General features: G+C 50.5%; 1 protein-coding gene across 5 annotated transcripts in view; it reads left to right on the top strand.

Annotated features, from left to right (window-relative positions):
* Positions 1 to 16,943, top strand: part of MAPK10 (mitogen-activated protein kinase 10) — a 110,197-nt gene that overhangs the window by 68,418 nt on the left and 24,836 nt on the right. For all 5 annotated transcript variants that reach the window (XR_010303629.1, XM_064149583.1, XM_064149582.1 and 2 more), the window contains one exon: positions 2,431 to 2,502. Coding sequence is in view for 4 of the 5 variants with exons in the window: in XM_064149583.1 (XP_064005653.1) it covers positions 2,431 to 2,502 (72 nt within the window). In the remaining variant the exon portion in view is untranslated. The remainder of the gene's footprint in view (positions 1 to 2,430; positions 2,503 to 16,943) is intronic.

The following is a 16,943-nucleotide window of genomic DNA, read 5'->3' as shown; positions in this document are numbered from 1 at the left end:
TGTTGTTTTGGGAGGCTGTTCTGTTGTTGTTTTGGGAGGCTGTTCTGTTGTTGTTTTGGGAGGCTGTTCTGTTGTTGTTTGGGGAGGCTGTTCTGTTGTTGTTTTGGGAGGCTGTTCTGTTGTTGTTTTGGGAGGCTGTTCTGTTGTTGTTTTGGGAGGCTGTTCTGTTGTTGTTTTGGGAGGCTGTTCTGTTGTTGTTTGGGGAGGTTGTTCTGTTGTTGTTTGGGGAGGCTGTTCTGTTGTTGTTTTGGGAGGCTGTTCTGTTGTTGCTTTGGGAGGCTGTTCTGTTGTTGTTTTGGGAGGCTGTTCTGTTGTTGTTTGGGGAGGCTGTTCTGTTGTTTTGGGAGGCTGTTCTGTTGTTGTTTTGGGAGGTTGTTCTGTTGTTGTTTTGGGAGGCTGTTCTGTTGTTTGGGGAGGCTGTTCTGTTGTTGTTTTGGGAGGCTGTTCTGTTGTTGTTTGGGGAGGCTGTTCTGTTGTTGTTTTGGGAGGCTGTTCTGTTGTTGTTTTGGGAGGCTGTTCTGTTGTTGTTTTGGGAGGCTGTTCTGTTGTTGTTTGGGGAGGCTGTTCTGTTGTTGTTTTGGGAGGCTGTTCTGTTGTTGTTTTGGGAGGCTGTTCTGTTGTTGTTTGGGGAGGCTGTTCTGTTGTTGTTTGGGGAGGTTGTTCTGTTGTTGTTTGGGGAGGCTGTTCTGTTGTTGTTTTGGGAGGCTGTTCTGTTGTTGCTTTGGGAGGCTGTTCTGTTGTTGCTTTGGGAGGCTGTTCTGTTGTTGTTTGGGGAGGCTGTTCTGTTGTTTTGGGAGGCTGTTCTGTTGTTGTTTTGGGAGGTTGTTTTGTTGTTTTGGGAGGCTGTTCTGTTGTTGTTTTGGGAGGCTGTTCTGTTGTTGCTTTGGGAGGCTGTTCTGTTGTTGTTTTGGGAGGCTGTTCTGTTGTTGTTTTGGGAGGCTGTTCTGTTGTTGTTTTGGGAGGCTGTTCTGTTGTTGTTTTGGGAGGCTGTTCTGTTGTTGTTTTGGGAGGCTGTTCTGTTGTTTTGGGAGGCTGTTCTGTTGTTGTTTTGGGAGGCTGTTCTGTTGTTTTGGGAGGCTGTTCTGTTGTTTGGGGAGGCTGTTCTGTTGTTGTTTGGGGAGGCTGTTCTGTTGTTGTTTGGGGAGGTTGTTCTGTTGTTGATTTGGGAGGCTGTTCTGTTGTTGCTTTGGGAGGCTGTTCTGTTGTTGTTTTGGGAGGCTGTTCTGTTGTTGTTTTGGGAGGCTGTTCTGTTGTTGTTTGGGAGGCTGTTCTGTTGTTGTTTTGGGAGGCTGTTCTGTTGTTGTTTGGGGAGGTTGTTCTGTTGTTGATTTGGGAGGCTGTTCTGTTGTTGCTTTGGGAGGCTGTTCTGTTGTTGCTTTGGGAGGCTGTTCTGTTGTTGTTTGGGAGGCTGTTCTGTTGTTGTTTTGGGAGGCTGTTCTGTTGTTGTTTTGGGAGGTTGTTCTGTTGTTGTTTTGGGAGGTTGTTCTGTTGTTGTTTTGGGAGGCTGTTCTGTTGTTGTTTTGGGAGGCTGTTCTGTTGTTTTGGGAGGCTGTTCTGTTGTTGTTTTGGGAGGCTGTTCTGTTGTTTTGGGAGGCTGTTCTGTTGTTGTTTTGGGAGGCTGTTCTGTTGTTGTTTTGGGAGGTTGTTCTGTTGTTGTTTTGGGAGGCTGTTCTGTTGTTGCTTTGGGAGGCTGTTCTGTTGTTGTTTGGGGAGGCTGTTCTGTTGTTGTTTTGGGAGGCTGTTCTGTTGTTGTTTTGGGAGGTTGTTCTGTTGTTGTTTTGGGAGGTTGTTCTGTTGTTGTTTTGGGAGGCTGTTCTGTTGTTGTTTTGGGAGGCTGTTCTGTTGTTTTGGGAGGCTGTTCTGTTGTTGTTTTGGGAGGCTGTTCTGTTGTTTTGGGAGGCTGTTCTGTTGTTGTTTTGGGAGGCTGTTCTGTTGTTTTGGGAGGCTGTTCTGTTGTTGTTTTGGGAGGCTGTTCTGTTGTTGTTTTGGGGAGGTTGTTCTGTTGTTGCTTTTTGATGTTTTTATGTTTTTTTTTTCACCATAAACTCTGTGTGCAGTTGGGACTTGATCTTTACTTGCTAGCTCTGTGGGCCTTTTCCCCAAATCCTGGCTTTTTAAACCTTTTTTTCCCCCCACCCACCCTTGCTACTAACTATAGCATTGAGCTGACTCGACACAGCTTCTGCTGCTTTACTGATTGAGTTGACTTTTGGTGAGCCACAGGAGAGGGGGGGGATAAAAAGGGAAGGAAAAAAAGAGAAGACAACAAGCAGCCAACAAAACCACAAACCAAGCTGTACTGTTCTGATCAACCTGCTCTTTTTTCCCCTCCTTTAGGAGTGAAATGTCGTAGTTAACTTTGCTTTGTTGTTTTTTCCCTCCCCATCCCTCCCTCCCTCCTCCTTTACTTCCCTGTCTCTGCTGTTCTAGTGGATATATGGTCTGTGGGATGCATTATGGGAGAAATGGTTCGCCACAAAATCCTCTTTCCAGGAAGGGACTGTATCCTTGTGCCATTTGCTGCAGCTTCACCTCTTATCTGTTCCTCTCCTCTCCCCCTGCATCCCTCTTTTTGTTTCTTTGTTGTTTGGGTTTGGTGTGGTTTTTTTTTCTTGCCCTATGATGTCTGGTAGCAAGAGTGTAAAGATAGAAGCAAAAAGTTGAGTCTCAGAGGTATGAGCAAATGAGAAGAGCATGCTGCTTTTTGTTCAGCAACATGGACAGTGAAAAACAGATGGACACAATTCCTGCAAAGAACAGAACAGGTTGCCCAGAGAGGTTGTGGATGCCCCCTCCCTGGAGGTGTTCACAGCCGGGTTGGATGAAGCTTTGAGCAAGCTGAGCTGGAGGGAGGTGTCCCTGATCATGGCAAGGGGGTTGTGGAACTGGATGATCTTTCAGCTCCCTTCCAACCCAAAGCATTCTGTGAATCTGTGGACTCCTTTTGAAACTTACAATCGTTCTGTTTGATGTAGCAGCAAAGTGAGACAGAGAACAAGCCTGGGGGTTGCAGATTGGGCAGCTTTACATATTATTCTTCCAAGGGGAGAATGGAAAACAGGGGAGAAAAGGGATAAAAACATCCTAGCTTGGCTCATCTGATCCCTGTAAATCTGTTTTTCTGCTTTGATGTTTTGGAAGCACTGACTCCATAACGTTTGTGGTGACATCATAACCTTTTACTTGCTAATGCATCACGTCTTTGGAGCCATCCCAATGCTGCATGGGCTCAGCATTGAGTCAATGCAACATTGGTTATGGGTTGGGATATTTTTTTTGCCTTTCAAACATACTGAAGAATTTGACTCACCCAGTTGAAGGTAAACCATTCAGCTGCTGTGCTTTCCATATTGGCCTGAAATCAGATTCTCCTTGGTGTAAAGAACAGACTTTGCCTTCACTTGCATGAGGTCTGTGTGGTCAATGAAGCTGTATTTCCCTCCCACCTTGTTCCCCTCATCTCAGGTGATAATATTTTTTGCCACTTCTAAGGTGGTGAAAGCAATGTTAGAAAATGAAAACAGAAGCAGGAGGTTGTCTGCTTAGACCTTGGGGTCAGCAGAATAAAACACAACAGCACCACTTCTCTTCCCCTTTCAGAAAGGAAGAGGCATGTTCATCTCAGCAGGCTGCCAGAAAGGCACCATGAAAAGCTGGCATCAACAGACACTTGGCAGCTGGTGTGGAGCAAACCCAGCTTCTTCTACAGACACGTAGTTCTGGAAGTCCTTACTGCTTTTTGCTGGCTCTGGGCTGATTCCTCTAGTGTTTGTCAGAGTTAGGTCCTGCCTGTCCTGCTTTCAGAGCTCTGCCAGCTTTCTGTGGCAAGAGTTCTGCTTGGCAGCCAGGTGAAGGTGCAGTTGTGCTGTACTCAAGGGGCAGTGGGGAGACTGCAGCTGTCTGGAGGAAGCAGAGACAATCCACTGGCTGCCAGCCTCACAGGGGGCTGGACTGGGAAGTCCCCAGAAGCCAAACGTGACAATGAAGTAAGAAGGATGGGGTTTGCTAGTCAGGGGTAGCTTTGGGATGGCATTCCATAGGTGCTGAGCTTTTCCTGCAGCGTGGAGCAGGCTCCACACCCAACTAACACTGTAACCTCAACGTGCAGGGCAGCCCCCAGCGTTCTTGGAGTGTCCACACCTAGAGCATTTGCTTCAGGTTGGGGCCCTCCCTCCAAGAGAGACACTGAGGTGCTGGGGTGAGTCCCAAGAAGGGCAATGAAGATGGAGAAGGGTCTGGAGAACAGGGTTGGTGAGGAGCAACTGAGGGACCTGGAGTTGTTTACTCTACAGGCTGAGGGGTGACCTGAAAGGGCTCTCAAAGCCTGGCCCAGGCTGCCCAGGGAGATGGCTGAATACCCATCCCTGGAGGTGTTGCAGAGAGGCAAAGATGTGGTGCTGAGGGCCATGGTTTGGCCCCAGCCTTGGCAGAGTTAGAGAATGGTGGGACCAGGTGAGCTTAAAGGAGCTTTCCCAACTGAAGTGATTCTGTGATTGAAGAGACTTTGAATTCACTGAGTTCAGTTGTGTCATTATTCAGTAGAATGTCTGCTGTGTGCACTTGCTGTGGGTATGAGACACTTAGTGGTTTCTAGCCTGGAGTAAGAACATTCATGTGTGGCACAGTGCTACATCTAAGGGAAATTTCACTGCTGCTGCCAAGTTCTAGGGAAGGGAAGCTGTAAAATAATTAACCTTCACTAACCCACCAGGCTGAGATACTGCTGCACTTAGCTGCTGCTGACTGGAAATGAAACAAAATTCAGGTTTTCAGTCTTCATGGACATTAAAACAGGGAGAAGGTTAATTTAGGCTGGCAGATAGTGATAGGGCTGGGGGCAATGGAACAGAGCTAGGAATGGGCAGATGCAGACTGGATGTTAGGAAGAAGTTCTTCACCGTGAGACCCTGGTGAGGGTTGCCCTGGGAAGTGGTGGAAACCTCATCCCTGGAGGTGTTTAAGGCCAGGCTGGGTGAGGTTCTTGGACAGCCTGATCTAGTGTGAGGTGTCCCTGCCCATGTCAGGGGGGTTGGAACTGGATGATCCTTATGGTCCCTTCCAACCCTGACTGGTTCTGTGATTCTCTAACTTCAGAGCATTTCATCTGCATGAACAGGAAACTCTCTCTAACTGACTGTAGGAATGTTCTGAACACTACAGGCAGAGGCTGCAGGCAGCAGTATGTGGTAACTGTCCCAGTTAGGAGAAATCTACCTTAGGGGTTTGCCAAAACATCAAATGGTTTTGGTGAGGGAGAGACCTTGGCTCCAGTCATGAAAATCTTTCTGTTCCCTAACTTTAGTAAGACGTTTTCTGAACACATCTTGAGTTGACTTCTCTTTTCAGTGCCTGAAAGCCAAGCAGTACCTTGAAACCACTGCCTTGTGAATGTTGGTGAGGTGTTTAAGTGACCTACCAGGACACCTGAGATGTAGCAGGGCTAGAGGACTGATCCATCCCAGTGCAGAACAATGAGAACATCCTCCAGGCTCCTGCAGAGCCTCAGGTAGAAACTGCACAGCAGAGACTTTCTCCCTTGTTACTTACCTAAAGCAGATTTCCTTGGACACCAGGAAGCAATTCTTCCTCTCGAGGGTGGGGAGGCACTGGGAAAGTGTGAACAGAGAAGTTGTGAAGGCTCCAAGTCTGGAAGTGTTGAAAGCCAGGTTGGATGGGGTCCTGAACAAGGTGGGCTAGTAGGAGGTGTCCCTGCCCATGGGGGTAGTAAACCAGGACAGGGAGGTCCTAATGGAGAGGGAGAGCATCAAGTGCTACCTACATCTCTGCAGTATCACTTCAGAGGACTGTGAGAAGTTGTAGGTTTAATTCCTTAACACTGTTTCATATGATCCTAAAACATCAGGGCAAACAGTTGCTAAACTACAGCTTTACCTAGTGTCATGCAGAGGTCTCTGTGGCTGTAGATTAGCCTGCAGCTGATGACAGTTTAGGGATATTCCCTGCAGTGAGCATTGCCAGTCTGGGAGTATCTTGCATTTGGGAATGAAATCCTGCACCAAAGGTAGCTTTTCAGTCCTTTGGAGCCGAGTGCAGCTTGTGGTTGGTTCATTTGTTTGCTTTCCTGGTGAAATCACTCAGGTTACACTTGGGTTGATGTGGGACTAAGTGAATTTGAGGGCTGAGGCTTAGGTGTCTGTACTGCAGTTCCTAGTGGAGCTTTGCTCAAGTCTTGGTGTCTTAACTGGGGCTTCTGACAGCTGCTGCTCTACGTACTGAAACTCCTGCCCCCCTCAGCTATCTTCTTTTCTTAGACATGCCATAAGACTGGGGTCCACTTTGGCTTATTCCTACCTAGCTCAGGAGGAGAAAAAGAGGCAGCAGCCAGGAAGGCACAAGGTTTTGTCTCTTTGGATGCTGGTTATATTCAGATGTCATCTTTGCTCCTGATGCCAAGGCACCCTCTCTGTTTTACACAGCTCATAGCTTGATAAGGCACTGGTTCAGCTTCTGTGTCTCTGCTCTCAAGCACAGCACAGAGCTGCAATGTCAGAAAGCAGCCTCTGAAAAATGATTAAAACCAAAAGAGTTGGTGAGGATGAACAAACAACTGCTTGCTCTATCTTTTCCTGATACTTTGCATGCCATTTAGCTTGTGATGAAAGCAGCAATAATTTGCATCTCTAGGTTTGCTTATTGCTTCCTAACAAGTACCCCTCTCTTGATTTCCTTTGGTGTTTCTTTGGTTATTTCTTGGGCAGTGATGCAGCTTTGCATAATGATAAATAAAGCAAGAGGGGACCTTAGGCCCAGGCATGTAGAGATCCCCACAGATAGGATGTTTGCCTCCAAAGTTAAATCCACTTAAAAGCATTGCTCAGTATGAAATGATGAGTAAATGTAAGCCATCAGGGTGACACTTCCATTCACCCCACACACACACAGAGTTTCTAGCCCTGAGAGCCCAGTCTGTCCCTCGGACTTATGACAGAGAAAGGAGAGCAGATGTAATGTGGTTTCGTGGTGGTGGTGTGGAAAAGGCCACCTTAATCCCACACGGGATCTAGAGAGCCTGGTTTGCACCTGGTGCTGCAGTGTGAGTGGTGGTTAGCTTTGTCTGACTGCACTCAGGGTGAGCAGGATCTAGAGAGCCTGGTTTGCACCTGGTGCTGCAGTGTGAGTGGTGGTTAGCTTTGTCTGACTGCACTCAGGTGAGCAGGATCTAGAGAGCCTGGTTTGCACCTGGTGCTGCAGTGTGAGTGGTGGTTAGCTTTGTCTGACTGCACTCAGGTGAGCAGGATCTAGAGAGCCTGGTTTGCACCTGGTGCTGCAGTGTGAGTGGTGGTTAGCTTTGTCTGACTGCATGCAGGGTGAGCAGGGTCTAGAGAGCCTGGTTTGCACCTGCTGCTGCAGTGTGAGTGGTGGTTAGCTTTGTCTGGCTCCACTCAGGGTGAGCAGGATCTAGAGAGCCTGGTTTGCACCTGGTGCTGCAGTGTGAGTGGTGGTTAGCTTTGTCTGACTCCACTCAGGGTGAGCAGGGTCTAGAGAGCCTGGTTTGCACCTGGTGCTGCAGTGTGAGTGGTGGTTAGCTTTGTCTGACTCCACTCAGGGTGAGCAGGGTCTAGAGAGCCTGGTTTGCACCTGGTGCTGCAGTGTGAGTGGTGGTTAGCTTTGTCTGACTGCACTCAGGGTGAGCAGGGTCTAGAGAGCCTGGTTTGCACCTGCTGCTGCAGTGTGAGTGGTGGTTAGCTTTGTCTGACTGCACTCAGGTGAGCAGGATCTAGAGAGCCTGGTTTGCACCTGGTGCTGCAGTGTGAGTGGTGGTTAGCTTTGTCTGACTGCACTCAGGGTGAGCAGGATCTAGAGAGCCTGGTTTGCACCTGCTGCTGCAGTGTGAGTGGTGGTTAGCTTTGTCTGACTGCACTCAGGGTGAGCAGGGTCTAGAGAGCCTGGTTTGCACCTGCTGCTGCAGTGTGAGTGGTGGTTAGCTTTGTCTGAGTCCACTCAGGGTGAGCAGGATCTAGAGAGCCTGGTTTGCACCTGGTGCTGCAGTGTGAGTGGTGGTTAGCTTTGTCTGACTCCACTCAGGGTGAGCAGGGTCTAGAGAGCCTGGTTTGCACCTGGTGCTGCAGTGTGAGTGGTGGTTAGCTTTGTCTGACTCCACTCAGGGTGAGCAGGGTCTAGAGAGCCTGGTTTGCACCTGCTGCTGCAGTGTGAGTGGTGGTTAGCTTTGTCTGAGTCCACTCAGGGTGAGCAGGATCTAGAGAGCCTGGTTTGCACCTGCTGCTGCAGTGTGAGTGGTGGTTAGCTTTGTCTGACTCCTCTCATGGTGAGCAGGGTCTAGAGAGCCTGGTTTGCACCTGCTGCTGCAGTGTGAGTGGTGGTTAGCTTTGTCTGACTCCACTCAGGGTGAGCAGGGTCTAGAGAGCCTGGTTTGCACCTGGTGCTGCAGTGTGAGTGGTGGTTAGCTTTGTCTGACTGCACTCAGGTGAGCAGGATCTAGAGAGCCTGGTTTGCACCTGCTGCTGCAGTGTGAGTGGTGGTTAGCTTTGTCTGACTGCATGCAGGGTGAGCAGGGTGTAGAGAGCCTGGTTTGCACCTGCTGCTGCAGTGTGAGTGGTGGTTAGCTTTGTCTGACTCCACTCAGGGTGAGCAGGATCTAGAGAGCCTGGTTTGCACCTGCTGCTGCAGTGTGAGTGGTGGTTAGCTTTGTCTGACTGCATGCAGGGTGAGCAGGATCTAGAGAGCCTGGTTTGCACCTGGTGCTGCAGTGTGAGTGGTGGTTAGCTTTGTCTGACTGCATGCAGGGTGAGCAGGATCTAGAGAGCCTGGTTTGCACCTGGTGCTGCAGTGTGAGTGGTGGTTAGCTTTGTCTGACTGCACTCAGGGTGAGCAGGATCTAGAGAGCCTGGTTTGCACCTGGTGCTTCAGTGTGAGTGGTGGTTAGCTTTGTCTGACTCCACTCAGGGTGAGCAGGATCTAGAGAGCCTGGTTTGCACCTGGTGCTGCAGTGTGAGTGGTGGTTAGCTTTGTCTGACTGCATGCAGGGTGAGCAGGATCTAGAGAGCCTGGTTTGCACCTGGTGCTTCAGTGTGAGTGGTGGTTAGCTTTGTCTGACTCCACTCAGGGTGAGTAGGGTCTAGAGAGCCTGGTTTGCACCTGGTGCTGCAGTGTGAGTGGTGGTTAGCTTTGTCTGACTCCACTCAGGGTGAGTAGGGTCTAGAGAGCCTGGTTTGCACCTGGTGCTGCAGTGTGAGTGGTGGTTAGCTTTGTCTGACTCCACTCAGGGTGAGTAGGGTCTAGAGAGCCTGGTTTGCACCTGGTGCTGCAGTGTGAGTGGTGGTTAGCTTTGACTGCACTCAGGGTGAGCAGGATCTAGAGAGCCTGGTTTGCACCTGGTGCTGCAGTGTGAGTGGTGGTTAGCTTTGTCTGACTCCACTCAGGTGAGCAGGATCTAGAGAGCCTGGTTTGCACCTGGTGCTGCAGTGTGAGTGGTGGTTAGCTTTGTCTGACTCCACTCAGGTGAGCAGCACCCTGAGTTTCGATGCAGAAGGTACTTCTGTGCCTCACCTCACATCACCACTTGCTGTGATGGAAACCCTAGAAGACCCATCCCATAGGAGATTCTCAAGACCCTGCTGGCATCACTGAGGCACAGTGCAGGTGAGCCAGCAGGCTCTAAAGCAAGTTTACTGCCACCACATCATCATGTCAACGAATTCTATTCATGGTAGCCTGGAGATGCCTTCCCAAGGACCTGAGCTCCTTTGCTGGCTCCTGGCAATTCGGCTCATGAAAACATGCCTGGATCTCTGGTAACCGAAGGGAGAAAGGAAATGCCATTTGCATATCCCCCCTGAATAGGCGAGCAGCATTCATTAGCATCACAAAGCTGCGTGGGTCTAGGGAAGGAACGCAGAGGAACACTTGGATAGGCAAACGTCAGTTAGTGAATTTGAATCAGGGCGCTGCATTTTGACACAGCAGCCAGCCACGGGGCTCGCTTGGGGTTCTGTGCTTAACACTCTCGTCTTTCATCCACGCTGGGCTAAAGAAAACTCTTGGCGTCGTTTATTTCTCCGAGCTGCTGTGGTGATGCTTGCAGGCTCAGGAGAGCATCTGCAGGGAGCAGAGGGGCAGGCCTGGGTGCGGGCTGCAGGCTGGGCGCTGCTGCGGTGTGCTGGCAGAAGCCTCCTCGTTTGTTTGTTGTTGTGTTGCTGTTTTCCTTGTTTACCTTCATTTCGTTTTTGTTTTCAGTCGACATGTGGTCAGTAGGGTGCATCATGGGCGAAATGATTAAAGGTGCTGTGTTGTTCCCTGGCACCGATCGTATCCTTCCTAGCAGCTGCTTTGGCCTCAGTAGGTACCTCAGCCTCTCTCCCCTCCTGCCCCTTCCCGCTAGGCTACAGCTGGCTCACATTTGTGCTGCACCCAGAGAGCTGGATGAAGCCTCCCTGCCAACCAAAGTGCCAGTAACCCATTACTGCCTCTCAGTAAAAGCCTCGGGTGGACCCTGCGGCGACCACAGTGCGAGGAGATGGAGAGTGACCTCCCCATGCTTCATCAGAGCTGCTTGCTGCAGCCAGTGAGCTCTTGTTTTCAGCTGGCTCTAGATTCATCTGGGCAGGGGCACCTCTGTGTGTTTCATAACTGGCAGGCTTAAGTCGTAGCCTGGTAGGCACGTTGCTTGCCTCAGGATGGCATGCAGCAGGCTCTGCAGCTTAGGAGGAAGGTTCTGCACCTGGGCCTGAACAACCTGCTCTATAAATACAGGCTGGGGCAGGAGGAGATGGAAAACAGCCCTGAGGAAAAGGACTTGGGGGTGAGGCAGTGTGAGCTTGCAGCATAGAAGGCCAATGGCAGTCTGGGCTGCATCTAAAGCGGTGTGGCCAGAGCTGGAGAGAGGGGTTCCTGCTCCTCTGCTCTGGAGAGACCTCACCTGCAGTGCCTGGGCCAGCACAGGAGCCCTTAACATAGGAAAGACATGCACCTGATGGAGAGGGTCTAGAGGAGACCACAAAACTGATCAGAGGGTTGGAGCAGCTCTGCTATGAGGACAGGCAGAGGAAGCTGGGGGTGTTCAGCCTAGAGAAGAGAGGGCTCCAAGGAGACCTCAGAGCAGCCTTCCAGTACCTGAAGGGGCTAAGAGAAGGCTGCAGAGGGACTGATCCCAAAGGCCTGCAGGGACAGGACCAGGGACAAAGGTTTGAAATGAGAGCAAAGCAGATTGAGGTTGGATGTGAGGAACAAGTTGTGCAGCAGGAGGGTGATGCAACACTGCAGCAGGTTGCCCAGGGAGGTGGTTGAGGCTCCATCCCTGGAGATATTCAAGGTGAGGCTGGACAGGGCTGTAGCCAGCTCAGGTCCAGCTCTCCTCGCTGATCCAAACTGCTGGCAGCCTGCAGCCCATGGCTGGCTAAGGGTTTGTCCTAGGCCAATGTCATACACAGTGCTTCAAAACCTGGTCTCTTTGAGAGAGCCGAGTAGTGGTTACACAGGAATCAGGCGGAGTTAACCCCTTGTGTGCTGGTGGTGAGTTCAGGAAGCTCACAGGAGCCAGCACTGCCAGCTGCTGGTGTCTGCAGGCTCCTTCTGTCCTGGAGTTCACCTTCTTCAACTGTATTAACAGCTCCTTGCTGAATTTAGACTGTGTTTAATGCACCACTCTGCTTTCCTTCTGCTGTTCCACGAGTGCCTGTCCTGTCAACAGAAAACGATGCAGCTGCTGTCTCTGAGGCTGCTGAGAACCTCTCACAGCTACATCTGCTCCAAATCCACAGCCCCATACAGCTCCCCACTGGCGGGGCTCAGTACTGCTTGCTTCTGTGCCTGTCTCTGAAGCTCAGAACCAGTCAGAAAGCTGCAAGGGCAGCCCTAGCCTGCTCTCATGGATGACCTCCATAAACCTGCATAGAAAATGCTTAGTTTCTGTTAATAAAAACCCCAAAGATTATTACTTCAGGTTGTGATGAAGGCAGGCAGCTGTGTGGTTCCACCAGCAGGGACTGTGAGCCCTAAGAGCTTGAGGGTAGCATAATTAAGGCTGTATTTAAGTGTAGAAGGAGCAAGATAAATGAAGAATCTGTTTCTTTGGGGGGGAGGAGGAAAGAAAAGGGGGAGAAAAAGCCTCCCTTGACATAAAATGAGTTAAGATTGGCACTGTACCAGAATTTGTTATCAGCAATTTTTTCTCCACAGGCAGCAGTTGGTTTCACAAGCACACTGTTATCTGAAGAGTATTTAATACCCACATTTGTGTCCTTTTTTAATGTATAAATAACTGTGAAGAGCAGTTTTTGAAAGTGGAAGCTTGAATATTCATGAGAAAGGCTCTTGTCAGTCATGCATGTGACTACAATGTTCACTGTCTGTCATTCTCCAGCAGTTAAGGAGTGTAGGTCACTTGGGGCTGTTCAGCCTGGAGAAGAGAAGGCTGCAGGGAGAGCTTAGAGCAGCCTGACAGTGCCTGAAGGGGCTGCAGGAGAGCTGGGGAGGGGCTTTTGACAAGGACTATGAGTGCCAGGACAATGCCTTTGAGCTGGGAGAGGGGAGATTGAGAGTGGAGATGAGGAATTGTTGAGAGTGAGGGTGGGGAGAGACTGGCACAGGCTGCCCAAGGAGGCTGTGGCTGCCCCCTGCTTGGAGGTGTTGAAGGCCAGGTTGGATGGGACCTTGATCGAGCTGGGCTGGTGGGAGGTGTCCCTGCCCATGGCAGTGGGGTTGGAAAAGGATCCTCTTTAAGTTGCCTTCCAACCCAAACCATTCTGTGAATCTATCAATCTGCATTGCCCAGGGAACTTGTGGAGGCTCCAAGCCTGGGGTTGTCCCAAGCTAGGTGGCATGGAGCCTTCAGAAACCTGCTCTAGCAGAAGCTGTCCCTGCCTGTGGTAGGGAGTTAGGACCAGATGACCTTTGAGGTCCCTTCCAAGCCATCCCATTCTATGATTCTGTGATCAGTATGTAAATTATGGGACTGTGGGGAAAAAAAGTCTCTTATCTGCTGTCTCTCCCTGCTTGGTAGCTGAATGGTTTGGCTTTGGTGCAAGGCAGAGCTGCAGAGGCTCCAGTGCTGCTTTCCTGCAGAGCAAGGCGAGTCAGGAAGCGGAATGTGTTGGGTCTGTCAGCTCCCTTGGCTTTGCCTCTTGTCTCTGCACTGATGACTCAGAAAGTTTCCTCCATCCCTTGAAATCTTCCTGCTGTGGGTGGTTGTCTGTTTTCTCCTAGTGAGGGCTTTGCCATCCCTTCAGAAGAAATGTGAGCAGTGGGCACTGTCCCACTGTCTGAGGATGCTTTCTGCCCTCTCCATCACTGCTGACGCTGAGTTCCCCCTTGCAGGCCCTGTTCTGGGAGCCTTTTTTACACCCACCCACAGCATCTCACTAACTCTTCCCTCTCAACGTGTCCAGGTCCCAAAGTTCTCTCTTTTGGCCTTCTTTAAATGCCTGAGAGATGATTCACCTGCTCTCTGCAAGCTTCTGACCTCTGCTTTGAAGCAAGTCCTGTATTTGGCCCTCCCTGTTCATCAGGTGGCCTTGCCTCAGTCTGCACAGCTCAAGCTTTGACAGCAGCACCTTCGATTCTCTATTCTCTGTTCCTCACTGCAGAGCATTTCCAAACTCTTCATTTTCAAGCTCCTCAGGGGAACTTGCTTCTGCAACAGCTCAGCCAGCAAACAGTGCAATGTCTGAACCTGACATCAAGTTCCAGTTGTCACACTTTGGTTTCCAATCTACTCAGGCTGCATGTTCAGTCTTGGAGTTATCTTCATTGGTGTTGCAATTCTTCAGTTTTTCTGTTGAGGGAAAAATAGATCTATATCTTTCTAGTGGTCAACACAAGATAGAAACCACCCACAGAGTGTGTGCAGGGTGTGTGGGGGTTGTTCTGCTTCAACCTTTGGTTTAGGTTCAGAAATTGAAGTTACTCAGGCTACGAAACCAAATCTTTCCACCCCCCTGCTGCTTCTAACAACCTTTCACAGCTGAAATCCAAACCATTCATAGAATAGAATAGAATCAACCAGGTTGGAAGAGACCTCCAAGCTCAGCCAGGCCAACCTAGCACTCAGCCCTGGCCAATCAACCAGACCATGGCACCAAGTGCCCCAGCCAGGCTTGGCTTCAACACTCCCAGGGAGGGCGACTCCACCACCTCCCTGGGCAGCCCATTCCAGTGCCAATCACTCTCTCTGACAACAACTTCCTCCTAACATCCAGCCTAGACCTCCCCTGCCACAGCTTGAGGCTCTGTCCCCTTGTTCTGTTGCTGCTTGCCTGGCAGAAGAGCCCAACCCCACCTGGCTACAGCCTCCCTTCAGGTAGCTGCAGACAGCAATGAGCTCTGCCCTGAGCCTCCTCTTCTGCAGGCTGCACCCCCCAGCTCCCTCAGCCTCTCCTCACAGGGCTGTGCTCCAGGCCCCTCGCCAGCCTTGCTGCCCTTCTCTCAACATCTTCCAGCACCTCAGCATCTCTCTGCAATGGAGGAGCCCAGAACTGGACACAGCACTCAAGGTGTGGCCTGAGCAGTGCTGAGCACAGGGGCAGAAGAACCTCTGCTGTCCTGCTGCCCACACTGCTCCTGTGAGAACAGTGTTCCAAACACTGTTTTAGCCTTCTTAAAGCAAATGTTTGGATTGTTCCTTTAAATGCTGTGGAATAGCAAAGCTACAATTTTGGATTGGATTTGGTTTTGTTGTTGTTGAAATAGGAGAGTTCAGCTGCACCCAGATTAAGTCTGCCCTGAATTTCCAAGGTATGTGAAAGTGTCCCTAAACTAAACCACTTTTTTTAGGGGGGGGGGGAGGACCTGAAGTTGCCACAGCACCAAGAAGCTGTGTTTTGCCTGACTGCTTGCTGACTTCATTCTGCTGACTTGGTTGTTCTCCTAGATTGTGAGGAGCTCTCTTGAGTATCTGGGAAACTCCTCCACACTTCTGACTCTTGTGACAGCAATAACTTAAAAGAATGGGTTTTATACAGCTCTCTGTGCTGAAATGCTTCCAATGTTTGTCTTTAAAAGCTTTTTGTTTCCAGTGTGTTCTCAAGGAAACTGCCTCCATTACATCTCCTGGCATCATTGTACCCATGGCTGCGTGTCCTCTGCTGGGGTTGGGCTTTTCTCTTCTCTTCAGATTCTGCTGCACTGAGAGGGAGCTGGGGGCAGCCCCAAGAGGGAGTATGATGCAGAGAGGGAACTGATTTTACAGACACAGTGTGGCTGGCAGAGCTGCAGAACACCTGTCAGAGGTCTAATTGCTGTCTCAAGAAAGCACCAAAACAGCTAGGGAGAAGCTGAATGCAAACTGCCTCCAACTGAATTTGAGTTTAAGAATGGGGTTCTGTCTCTTGTTAGTGGGTGACAGGCTACAAATGTCAGGAAAGCATAATTTGCCTATAGAAAATCAGTCCCAGTGCATGCTTGCAAAAGTCAAATTGCTTTTGAGGGAGTGCTGGCTGAGTGGGGTTGGCAAAATGAGCGCCAGGTCCACAAAGCTGATCAGAGAGCTGGAGAACTCCCCCTGTGGGGACAGGCTGGGAGAGCTGAGGCTGTTCAGCCTGGAGAAGAGAAGGCTGCAGGGAGACCTTAGAGCAGCCTGCCAGTACCTGAAAAGGGGCTCCAGGAGAGCTGGGGGAGGACTTATGACAAGGAATAGGAGTGCCAGGATGAGGGACAGTGGCTTTGAGTTGGGAGAGGGGAGATTGAGAGTGGAGATGAGGAAGAAGTTACTGAAAGTGAGGATGGGGAGAGACTGGCACAAGTTGCCCAGAGAGGTGTTCAAGGTCAGGCTGGATGAGACCTTGGTCAAGCTGGGCTGGTGGGAGGTGTCCCTGCCCATGGCAGTGGGGTTGGAACAGGATGATCTTTAAGACCCCTTCCCACCCAACCCATTCTATGCATCTATTCTGTGAATATACTGGAAAGAGTAAACATGGAAGTGCAAAGCAGATGAGGTGAGGATGACTTCTGCAGAAGTCCTTTGAGCCATCTAAGCCTCACTTTGCACAGAGTGGAGCAGCAAGTGCAGGTGACTCTGTTCTGTTTTGCTGCTCCCTGCTGTGCCAGTGCAGCCCAGGAGCCATGGAGGCAATCATCTGTGTGTAAGAAGATGAAATGCAGGTCAAACACAGAGATGGTGACAAGTGGTGACCCAGCCAGAGGAGCTGCTTGTTTTCAGTGGTGGTGCTGGGTTTAGGGTTGCTTAATGCCCTCAAGTAAGTAGTTTAGTGTGGAGAAGAGGAACATTAGGATCTTAGGAACAATTAGTTTGCTGCAGGAGTAGTCAGGGATTGGCACAGGCTGCCCAGTGAGGAGGTGAAGTCCCCATCCTTGGAGGTGTTTCAGACTCATGTAGATGTGGTGCTGAGGGATGTGGCTTATACAAGGACCTGTCAGTGTTGGGCCAATGACTGCTGGGCAAAAGTGGTCAGGGATTGGCACAGGCTGGTGCAGTCCCCATCCCTGGAGGTGTTTCAGAGTCATGTAGATGTGGTGCTGAGGATTGTGGCTTAGACAAGGACCTGTCAGCGTTGGGCCAAGGACTATTGGGCAAAAGTGGTCAGGGATTAGCACAGGCTGCCCAGGCAGGTGGTGCAGTCCCCATCCTTGGAGGTGTTTCAGAGTCATGTAGATGTGGTGCTGAGGGTTGTGGCTTAGACAAGGACCTGTCAGTGTTGGGCCAAGGACTGTTGGGCAGAAGTGGTCAGGGATTGGCACAGGCTGGTGCATTCCCCATCCTTGGAGGTGTTTCAGAGTCGTGTAGATGTGGTGCTGAGGGTTTTGGCTTAGACAAGGACCTGTCAGTGTTGGGCCAAGGACTGTTGGGCAAAAGTGGTCAGGGATTAGCACAGGCTGCCCAGGCAGGTGGTGCAGTCCCCATCCTTGGAGGTGTTTCAGAGTCATGTAGATGTGGTGCTGAGGATTGTGGCTTAGACAAGGACCTGTCAGTGTTGGGCCAAGGACTGTTGGGCAAAAGTGGTCAGGGATTG

The sequence above is a fragment of the Pogoniulus pusillus genome, chromosome 10 (genome assembly GCF_015220805.1).
Source record: "Pogoniulus pusillus isolate bPogPus1 chromosome 10, bPogPus1.pri, whole genome shotgun sequence".
In the NCBI taxonomy this organism is placed as follows: Eukaryota; Metazoa; Chordata; class Aves; order Piciformes; family Lybiidae; genus Pogoniulus; species Pogoniulus pusillus.
This window is presented reverse-complemented; position numbering and strand designations above follow the sequence as displayed.